The sequence below is a fragment of the Herpailurus yagouaroundi genome, unplaced genomic scaffold, assembly GCF_014898765.1.
Source record: "Herpailurus yagouaroundi ecotype Mexico unplaced genomic scaffold, PumYag 182, whole genome shotgun sequence".
NCBI classification, from domain to species: domain Eukaryota; kingdom Metazoa; phylum Chordata; class Mammalia; order Carnivora; family Felidae; genus Herpailurus; species Herpailurus yagouaroundi.
In genome coordinates, this window is record NW_024412413.1 from 6,087,427 (window position 1) to 6,098,073 (window position 10,647).

At 58.7% G+C, this 10,647-nt stretch overlaps 1 protein-coding gene across 1 annotated transcript; it reads right to left on the bottom strand.

The window, feature by feature from the left end:
* Positions 1–243: 243 nt before the first annotated feature.
* TSPO (translocator protein) lies at positions 244–3,074 on the bottom strand. Its single transcript, XM_040490615.1, has 3 exons — positions 2,864–3,074; positions 1,185–1,323; positions 244–685 (listed from the first exon to the last, which is right to left on the bottom strand). The coding sequence occupies exons 1-3, from the start codon at positions 3,043–3,045 to the stop codon at positions 497–499; spliced, it is 510 nt and encodes a 169-aa protein (XP_040346549.1). The 5' UTR covers positions 3,046–3,074; the 3' UTR covers positions 244–496.
* Between the last annotated feature and the right edge of the window lie 7,573 nt (positions 3,075–10,647).

Sequence of the window (10,647 nt, forward strand, 5' to 3'; positions counted from 1 at the left end):
GCCGGACGCCAGCCAAGCCGCGGCATAGCCGGTGTGGGCTCCGGGTTGAACCCAGGCTGCTCTGGGCCAGGCAAGACACCCCGCCTCTCAGAGAGTCTGGGGGGAGGCGCGAGGAGCGTGGGTGAGCACTGACCTGGTCCAGCCCCGTCTGGATGGTGCAGCCTGGACAGATCCCGCAGGAGGATGAGTCCCTCCCGCCCCCACCCGCAGCCAGCAGCCCCTGCCCAAGTAAGAGGGCCACTGCCAGGAGGTTAAAAACTTTATTTGCCTTATGACCTTCCACGTTCTGAGAGCTTGCTTGGAGCAGGTGCAGAAAGCACAGGATGCTGTTTCTGGGGCAGGAGCTTGGCCTAGGGCACTTCCGAAGCGGGTGGTGAGCCCCCGGGGCTGAGACCCGGGCACACCTACAGGCCCGGTGGCCACGGAAGTAGAAGGGCCACCACCACGGGCACCACCTGACCGGCGGGCAGCCACAGTCCTCGGACGAGGCACGCTTTCACTCGACGAGCCTCCGGCCGCCGCGCCGGCCCTGGTTGTCCCGCCACACGCAATAGTTGAGCGCGGCCGCAAAGGCCAGCCAGGCCAGGTACGGGTAGAGCAGGCGGGCGGCCGGTGGGCTCACCCCACGCCAGGCCACGGCCGTGGCTCCTGCCAGCCCACCCGTCAGCAGGAGGTCCACCAGGGCCTGCAGAGACACGGGCAGAGAGGTCAGGGAGGCCTGAGGCTCACGTAGCCACGAGACGTGCGTCCCAGCTGGCCGCTTATAGGCGGCGATCGAGGAAACACTCCTCCATTCCACCCCTAAGCGACCCGGCCAAGCCCCTCCCTCATCGTGTGCCTCCGTTTCCCATCTGTGAAATGGGAACGATCACCCCCGCCCAATCCCTGCTGGGTGAGGGAGGCACGTCACCAGGTGCGCTGTGTTCAGCATACAATGGCCCCCCAACCAAGCCCGCCAGCCCATCTGGTTCCATCAGGAGTCCGCAGTGCTCCCTTCACTGAAGGAGGAGCAACCCTGGAGGGCTGCCGGCCCCCTGAGCTTCTGAGAGATCCTGACCATAAGCCGCTCCCGTCGCGAGACCCTCACTCCATCTAGGATGTGATGCCCCATGTCCCCCACGGAAAGGCCACTCCTCCACAGGCCATCTCCAGGGACCAAGAGGACTGGCCAAGGCCACACTTACCCAACCCATTTGTCGGGTGCCAAAGAAGAGGGGAGGCCACGCCCAGTTCAAGGCCAGCTGCCCGGCATAGAGCCCCAGGGGAACCACAGCCTCCTCCGAGAAGCCCCCCAGCTCTTTCCAGACCATGTAGGAGCCATACCTGAAACAGAGGCCACGGGTCAGGGCACCAGCAGGGAAGAGACCCAAAAGCTCACCTATGGGGCGACACAGTGAGGGCTCAGGCACGCTCTGCTGCTGACTGCCTTGTGACCTCAGGGAAGTTGCTTGACTTCTCTGGGCCTTCAGTCTCTCTACAGGATTGCTGTCGGGATGTGAGTTAACACACTGGCCGTGCTTAGGTCAGCGCCTGGCACATGCAACACTCAATAAATATCTGCCATCATTAACATCAGGCTCTGAAGAGGAAAGCACGTGAGGCACACAAGTGAGAAAGAGGCTCCTGGCCCAGCCCGGGATGGGACCGGCACAGGTACAGGTGACGTCCTCCAGCTCTTACACACGCAGGCACTGCCCTGGCACTTTCCGAGCGTTAACTTGTTTTATCTTCGTGATAAATGAAGGTGGGCAGTGTCGTCACCCCCCTTTTACAGGTGAGGAAACTCAGGCACAAAGCGGTGAAGTGACTCTCTTAAGACCCCTTAGCAGGCAACCAGCAGGTAAAGTCAGGATTTGAATCCGGGTGGCCAGGGCCAGAGCCCGAAGTCTTTACTCCATGAGAGATTCGACTCATCAGGGTCACAGGGAGCCTCCGCAGGGTCCCACGACAGAGAGACCAGGGTCGCATTTGTGCTTTATCAGGATCTCATTGGAGGAGGAAGGCCAAGGAGTGGGAGGCCTGGAGACTGAAGCAAGATGAGGTAGACATAGTGATGCCTGGGCCAGGATCGGGGAGGAGAAAGCAGGACACAGGAAGAGCTGGGAGCCTGACTGGGCAGGGCCTGGGACTCTGGGGGTGATGCCCACGTGATACCCGGGTTGTGCGGACTTGTGTGTGTCTCAGTCCCATCAGAACCCCGGGGGGCATCCAGCCTGGCTTGTGCCACCTGCTCCCCGGGCGCCTGGCATCTGCAGCCCCACCCTGGGCTGGCATAGACTCAGGATGCAGGGAGGCAACGAACATTCCAGGGCAGGAAACAGGCCACAGCGGCCGGTTGCAGTTCCCATTAGAGCCACCAGGAGGGTGCCCTCACCCGCCCAGCTGCCGCCGTCTCGCCACAGGGTTTCCTGCAGGGTCCCTACTTGCTAGCTGTGTGTCTTCTCCAGACCCCTTGTCAAACGGGTGGCCTTGCAAACTAACCCAGACCCAGCCTAGCACGGAGCAGGTGCTCGACAAATGGCAGCTGCGAGGATTGCCGTTCCTGTTGCTGCTGCTGTGGGTCTTGGAAGCCGCCCAGGTCTGGACTTGACACACTGAGCCAGGCTCTCCCCCCCCCCCCCCCCCCTCCCCGGAGTTGCGAAAACAGCCAGGGTGCCAGCGTGAGGCTGCGCCATCCGGCCCGCCCCTCCCGGGAGGCCTTGGAGGAGAAAGTTCAGTTGTTGGAGCAACGGTCCCGAAGCTGCCTCCACCCTCGCTTGGCAAACCCGGCCAGGAAACGGTGCCTGCGGCCCCAGGAGCACGTGGAGAAGCTCTAAACTCGAGCCTCAGACTCGGAAGGGGGAGGACGGCCCCGCCCACCTACCCCATGGCCGAGTACAGGGTGCCCCAGATGGGGCCCAGCGTCCAGCGGGGCGGGTGCCAGGAGGGCTTCTGCAGGCCGGCATACCAGCGGAGGCCCTCCCCGCGGACATAGTACGAGCCCAGGAAGCCCCCCAGGCTGGGCACCAGAGTGAAGCCCACCGCGGGCACCCAAGGCGGGGCCATTGCTGCTGTGGCTGCTGTTCTGGAAAGTTCTGAAAGAGAAGACAGGGGTGGGGGTGAGGGGTGGGGTGAGGAGCGGGGCAGCACTCCAGAACTGGGGCGAGGCCTCCCAAGCACTGGACGGGGAGGGGCCAGGTTCACCCAGGCAGCCCCTGCCAGCCGAGTGCCCTGGCTCCAACGAATGCATTTCCACCCAAACTCCTGCCCCCCAACCCAGAAGGCTGCCCTGACTGGTAGGAGCCTGGGGTCACCCCTGCCCCCACAGGTGGCCCCAACCTCAGCTCTTGCCTCAGCGGCCCGGGCCCTGTCCTCTCTCTTACCCTCACCCTTGACCTTGGGGCTCCTGTCAAGTTGGATTCAAGACCAGTCCGTGTCTCCTCCACCACGAAGTTTTCCCAACCCTTCCTCCCCAGGCCAGTTGACAGCTCGGTGCCCTAGGAAGCCTGCATCAGTCCACACCCTCTACTTTATGTTCTAGTACTTCTCATTCATTCATTCTCTCATCACTCATTCATTCATTCAGTAGCTGGGATCACACAGAGCGTGGCTCAAACCCTGGCTCTCCACTGACTCACTGTGACCTCAGGCAAATCACTTCAGCCCTCTGGGCCTCAGTATCCCCCTCTGCAGAATGGGATATCAACACTGCCTACCTACCAAGGCCAAGCTCAGTAGGGGAGCATCCCAGTACACAGGTAATTGACCACCAACCTTCAGGCCCACCCTAAAATCACCATCCCTGCCCTGCCTGCCAGAGAGGGAAAGCAGTCACACAGCACTCTGGGGCCAGGCTCTGCCCAGTCCAAAATCTGCTCCCTCCAGGACGCCCAGGCTCGTTGAGGAGGTGGGCGGGAAAGAACAGGAGTTAGCAAGAGTTCAAGGCCGGTGAGGTCCCCTCGGCGGCCCTGAGAGGCTGGCAGGGCTCAGGGCAAGGAAGGCCCCCTGCGTCAGGCCTGGATGCTGCCACCTCAAGGGCTGGGGAACCAGTCATCAGGTTTGTACATTGTGCTCAACAGCTATGCCCCCTTGCCCCGCAGCCCTGAGGTCTCGGAGAACCTACTAGGCGCCCAGCAGCCAGTGAGGCTCTCAGCAGACTGAATTGCTCACTGGGGCTGAGAATCCAGAGTGACAGCAAGGGGGACCCCCAGCTGGGCATCTCAGGCCAGCTCTGACCGCACCTGCTGTGGGACTCTAAGCCTGTGAGCACCCTGACTGGGCCTCAGTTTCCCCACCATAAAATGAGGAGGCTGGGCTCCCACTGACAGAGCCTGACCCTAACTGGAGAATCTGGGGGTGCTTGTATGCAGGAGATAAGAAGCCACCCACCCAGATTCAGCTCAGCAAACCTGTAGCACGGCCTCCTGGGGCAGGGGCTGGGGCCCAGGGTAGACGGAGTGGGGGTCCCAGAGAGGCACACAGACCTCAGTCAGAAAGGGCACCCCTGACCCGGGCTCAAAGAAAAGAAGGTCGCGGCGGCACAGTGCGCCCTTCCTTCACAGGGACACGGGGGCGGGGGCGGTCAGGGTGAACAGAATGATGGGTGTGGGCTGAGGGGGTTGGGCTGCGGGGGAGCAGGTGCAGGGAAGGGGGGGTGTGCTCACTCTGGAGGCAATGGGGAGCCATAAGGGCCTGGTCAACCCCCAAAGCCGGCTGTTGACGACTCTCATAACGTGAAAATTGTTCTCCACATAAGTGAGGAAAGAATATAAAATTGACTACAGAATGATCCCAATTAAAAATAAATAAATAACACAAATAAGCATTTTAAAAAGTGTAACAGGGGCGCCTGGGTAGCTCAGTTGGTTAAGCATCTGACTTCAGCTCAGGTCATGATCTCCTGAGTTCGAGCCCCGAGTCGGGCTGTGTGCTGACAGCTCAGAGCCTAGAGCCTGCTTCAGATTCTGTGTCTCTCTCTCTGTCTCAAAAATAAACATTTTTTAAAATTTTGTTTTCAAGAATAAACATTAAAAATTTTTTTAAAAAACTGTAACAGATTTGGGGTGCCTGGGTGCCTCAGTCGGTTAAGCGCCCAACCCTTGAGTTCAGCTCGGGTCATGATCTCATGGTCGGTGGGTTCAAGCCCTGCATCGGGCTCTATGCTGACAGCCTAGCGCCTGCTTGGGATTCTCTCTCCCTGTCTCTCTGCCCCTCCCCTGCTTGTGATCTCTCCTTTTCAAAATAAATAAATAAACCTAAAAAAATAATAAAACACAAAAATAAAACCTGTAACAGATTCACGAAGATGTTAGCAACCGTCATAATCACAAAGCTAACATTGCTGGGGAATGACTGACCGCCCACCACCATTTTAATTTTTTTTTTTTCAACGTTTATTTATTTTGGGGACAGAGAGAGACAGAGCATGAAGGGGGGAGGGGCAGAGAGAGAGGGAGACACAGAATCGGAAACACGCTCCAGGCTCTGAGCCATCAGCCCAGAGCCCGACGCGGGGCTCGAACTCACGGACCGCGAGATCGTGACCTGGCTGAAGTCAGACGCTTAACCGACTGCGCCACCCAGGCGCCCCCATTTTATTTTTTTTTTCTTTTTTTTTTTTTCCAGGCGCCCCCATTTTAAAGGGAACAATCGAGAGAGTGCTAGCAGATTCCAGCTCTGCCATCTGGGGACTGGCTGATTCCTCCCTCCCCCGCCTTCCTGCGCTGCCCTCTGGTTTCCAGAGAGCACAGAACAGGTGCTGTCTCACCACAACCGACAGGACCCCTGGCGCTGTGCTCCTGCCAGGTCGATGTGGAACTCTGGACGCAGAGCCCTGGGACCCAGCCGTCCCGCTGGGCTCACCAGCATGTGACCTGGTGACACATGTGACACATGTGACGGGCTCGGGCCTCCTCAGCTGCTTTCTCATCTATGCAATGGGGACACAGCCCAGCCCGCCTAACAAATATACTGGATCCACAGTAAAGTGACAGCATTTGGCAACCCCAGGAGCTGTGGTCAGTGCCCTAGGTCTCCCCCAGACTGGGACATGGCTGAGCAGGTGGGAGGCCTTCACACCGTCCTGATCCTCACATGCCGGCCAGGAAACTGAGGCCCGGACACCGAGGGGAGGGGCTGGGGGTCAGGCATTGAATGTCAGACTTCAAGTCTCCTCAGGGTGACTGGGGGTCTGTGGTCACGAGCGCCGCACCACAGTGACTTCCCAGCTGGGTGGAGGCTACGTGGGGACTCTCGGTACCACTTTCATAACTTCTCTACAAGTCCCAAGTTGGTTCCAAGTAGACCGTTCAAAAAGAAGTATCCTGGTTTGGATAACACCTTGCACCGTCCCAAGCTTATTACGCTCGGCATCTGTCACTGCATCAGGCCCTGAGCCCGGGCCCCAGACCCCGCTGCAAGTGCCACCAAGAGCCTCCGAGCCTCCATTTCCACCACAAGACTCCTGCTCTGAGACTGTCAGTGGCTCCGGTCCCGGGTTTTGGCTTTTTTTTTTTTTTTCTCTCCTACTTTTTTTCTTAATCGAGGTGAAATCTGCATGACGTCAAATTAACCCCTTAAAGCGCACAATTCGGTGAGAGTATTACGCTCCCAATGTCGTGTAATCACCATCCACACCAAGTTCTAAAACGTTTTCAAAACACTCAATGAACCCCCATACACTCCTTGCTCCTCCCTCCCCCGGCCCCTGGTAACCAGCCCTCTGTCTCTGTGGATTTACCTTTTCTGGACATTTCATGTAAATGGCATCATACACCACAGGGCCTTTGGGGCCTGGCTTCTTTCCCTGACCGTGATGTTTCTGAGGCGTGCTCACACTGCCGCATGGGTCCATACTCCTCCCCAAGGTGCTGTGGGCAGGGGCGCCCGTGTCACCCTGCCACAGCACCCAGCCCGTGCCCAGGAAATCCCACACAGGACTCGCTCACAGGGCCAGCGGGCCCTACAGCCCACCAACCCGGTCCCTGCGGTACAGGACAAACCAAGGGCCACCAGAGGGCGGTGGCTTCCCTAAGTCCTCAGGGACAGAGTAGGGTCCTGTTCCTGCCCCCACCCCCCGCTGTGCCTTCCAGAGCCTGGCTATGGTTATGCTTCACTGGGCCTAGGGGATCTGAGAGTCTGCCCGCCCCGAAGGTCGAACACAGAAAGGCCAGATGCCTCCCACGCAGAGAGCCCGGGCAGGGAGCTTCCTGTGGCCTCTCGGGGACTGCTCAGCCCTCGAATCACCCGACGGGGGGACCCACCAGGCTGAGTCACGCTCCGTTGGGTTGGGCTGGGCTGGGCTGGGCTGGGCTGGCCTGAGAGAGGTCTGCTCTGGGATGGGGTCCCAGGGAGGGCTGGGGAAGGTGAGGGAGCACCCAAGGCTGGGAAAGGGCTCGAGGGCTGATCAGCTGCGTGGAAAACCTGCCCGGCCGGCTTCATGGGGTCATGGGGAGGCCCAAACGAGGACCAGATGAGCGAGGCGCTGTGCTGCCAGTGTTGGGGCCACTCACCCCATTTCCTCCGGGGGAAGAAACAGCCCCGTGGCATAGACCCAAGACTGAGAAAATATCAGCCAGTCAGGCACAGGGCGCTAAATGGGGCAAGATGCTTCACAGACAGCCAGGGACCACTCCCTGAGGAGCACTTCCAACACAGAGGGCTCAGGACCTGGGGTCAGGAGAAGGTTCTAGGCCTCTGGGGAATGAGCATCATGGGTGGTGCTTGGTGGATGGCAAGATGTGGGCCAGGCCCATGCTGCTGGTCATTACTTCACTTAATTCGTCACAGCGGCTGCAGGGGAGGCGACCAGCTGCTTCTCTTCCGGGGACCCTGAGCCACACCCTCCCAGCCTCCATGGTGGACGTTACTATTCCCACCGTCCGGATGAGGAAACTGAGGCACAGGAAGTCGCAGAATATTCCAGATCTGTGTGACTCTGAGGCCCAAAGCACCCCCACCCCTGAGCTGGGAGTCTGCTGGCCTCAGCGGTCCCACCCTCTGCCCAGTGTCAGAAGATTCTGTCAGGGTCAACAGGCTCACTCTCTTCAGCCCCAGCACCAGTGTCCCAGCCCCCACAGGGCATCAGACCCCACCTTGGCCCAGGGGCGGCACTTATAGGATCTAAATCCTTCCTTTCCCCTCAGGGTGGGAGTCAGGACCTGTTCTTAAGATGCCTCGCTCCTGGCCAAGAGACTCCAGACCCATTTCTGGCCCTAAGATTTCACCTCCCAAACCTCTATGTCCCCATCTGTGAAGTGCGGACTCAGCTAGTGAGTCTCAGGGGATCCTCCTGTTCCCTGGGAGTGGCAGAAACTGCTCCCCAGGAAAAAAAAAAAAGAGTTTTGTCTCTCTGATTCCCACCCTCGCCTCCCCAGCTATGCCCAGCTCTCCTTGGCCTTATCTCTCACTCAACCCACCGCTGTCCAGGGACTTGTTTTAAAACTTTCTACTTTTTTTTTTTTTAATTTTTGTTTAATGTTTATTTATTTTTGAGAGAGACAGAGAGAGACAGAGTGCGAACAGGGGAGGGGCAGAGAGAGAAGGAGACACAGAAGATCCTTTCTACTTTTTTTTTTTAATGTTTATTTTATTTTTGACAGAGACAGAGAGAGAGAGAGAGAGAGAGAGAGAGAGAGAGAGAGAGAGAGACAGGGCATGAGCGGGGGAGGGGCAGAGAACGAGGGAGACTCAGAATCCGAAGCAGGCTCCAGGCTCCGAGCCGTCAGCATAGAGCGATCATGACCTGAGCCAAAGTCGGATGCTCAACCGACTGAGCCACCGAGGTGCCCCGATCCTTTCTACTTTTAAATGACTCACAGCGAATCCTCCTCATTCATAACCTTTGTGAATCTTCTTCATTATGAAAGTACCCAGCATAAGAGACAACAGGTCAGGAAGGATCCCCATCCAGCTGGTGACCTGGGAGGTCTGGGATGGGGTGGGGCTGGGAGTGACAAGGGGGTATTTGCTTTATGGGGCAGATGACTACTTTTTTAAACACAAAGAGCATATTCAGGCATGGCTTGCATAATCAGAAATAAGTAAAAAAAAAAAAAAAAAAGTAAAAATAGGGGCACCTGGGTGGCTCAATGGGTTAAGCATCTGACTCTTGTTTTGGTTCAGGTCATAATCCCAGGGTCTTGGGATCAAGCCCGGCGTGGGGCTCCATGGACGTGGAACCTGTTTGGGATTCTCTCCCTCTCCCTCTGCCCCCCTCTCTCCCACCCTCCCTCCCTCTCTCTCAAAATAAACTTTGAAAAAAGAGAGAGAAACAGATTTGAAAATAAAATACTGAAAAAGCAAAAGTGTATATACTAAAAAGAAGGCTCCCTCCCTTTGAGCCCAAGCCCCCACCCCACCCCAAGGAACCCACTGTTAGCGGCTTCTGGAAGATCCAGCCAGCTGTTATTCAGTCACTGCCAGGCACAAATGTGTGCCTGGCACACACACACACACACACACACACACACACACACACACACAGCAGGCGGAGAAAGTAGCCTCTCGAGCCTGGTGGAGGAAGCAAGGCTTTGAACCACACTGGTTCAAACCCTGGCTCCACCGCTGTCACTGTGTGACCCCGGACAAGGGCCCCTGGGTGAGCCTCAGTTTCCCTCAGTTCAAAGGATTCCCTCAGAGACTGCCTTTGGGTGTGCTGAGCAGCCTTCTAGAGACGGAAAGAGGCAGCCTACCCCCTGCTCCACCAAGAGGCTTGCTACCCCCACCCCTTGCTCCCCGGTTCCTTTCAAGGCAAGTGGACAAACACCCTTGCTCCATGAAGGAGGCATCAGCCACTGCTGTCCCGCATCCCCCACAGAGGCTCCCCACTTCTGCCCGCAGAGGAAGAGGCTCCAGGCCCACATTCCTCCAGCTAGGCCTTTCGGTCAACAGCCTGCTGTGTGCCAGGCACCCTGGCACCCTTCTTGTGCACAGCCTCCTCTGACCCTCTGCTAGCCCCATGACCCTTTTGGAACAGCCCCAGTCCATGGCCCCTAGGGCAGGCCCAAGCCCAGCCCCTTCTGCCATCCATCTTAGAGCTCGCAGCTGGCACCAGGTACCATCGGGCACTAGCAGGCCAGCCAGAGAGGCTCGCAGGCCGGGCCAGGCCAGCAGGGTGGACCCCAGAACTGGCAGTGTGTTCACAGCGGGCGCCCCCCCCCCCCCCAGGCTCTGAGCTCCTTTGCAGGAGGGCCAGGGGACAGGCAGGTCCTAGGCGATGTTCTGCCCACACCAGACCTCTGTCCAGGCTACAGCGCACCTGAGAACTGAACTGGGAATCTTGGGACCCAGTTCTAAGGCCCTCTGGGGCCTTAACCGGTTGTGTGCAAGTAACCTCCCAATCCGGCCTGGGTTTCCTCCCCTAGAAATGGAGTGTCTCAAGTTGATCAGCAGCCTGAGGTCTCTCGGGCATTTTGTGGTCCTCACGGTATCCCGCTCAGCCACTCTCGCCCTCCTCCCATCCCCACCCCTGCTTCCACATCTGCGGAATGGGCGGGAGCCGGGAGCGTCCGGTCCCTCCGGGGGCTGCGCTTCCCTCCAGACCCGAGCGGCGGGGAGGGGAGGGAAGGGGCGCGGAGAGGAGGGGCGGGGCGGGGGCGGGGCGAAGAGGGCCGGGGCGGGGCGAGGAGGGCCGGGCCCCGGCGAGGCTGCCCTAGTTGCCCCTCCGTC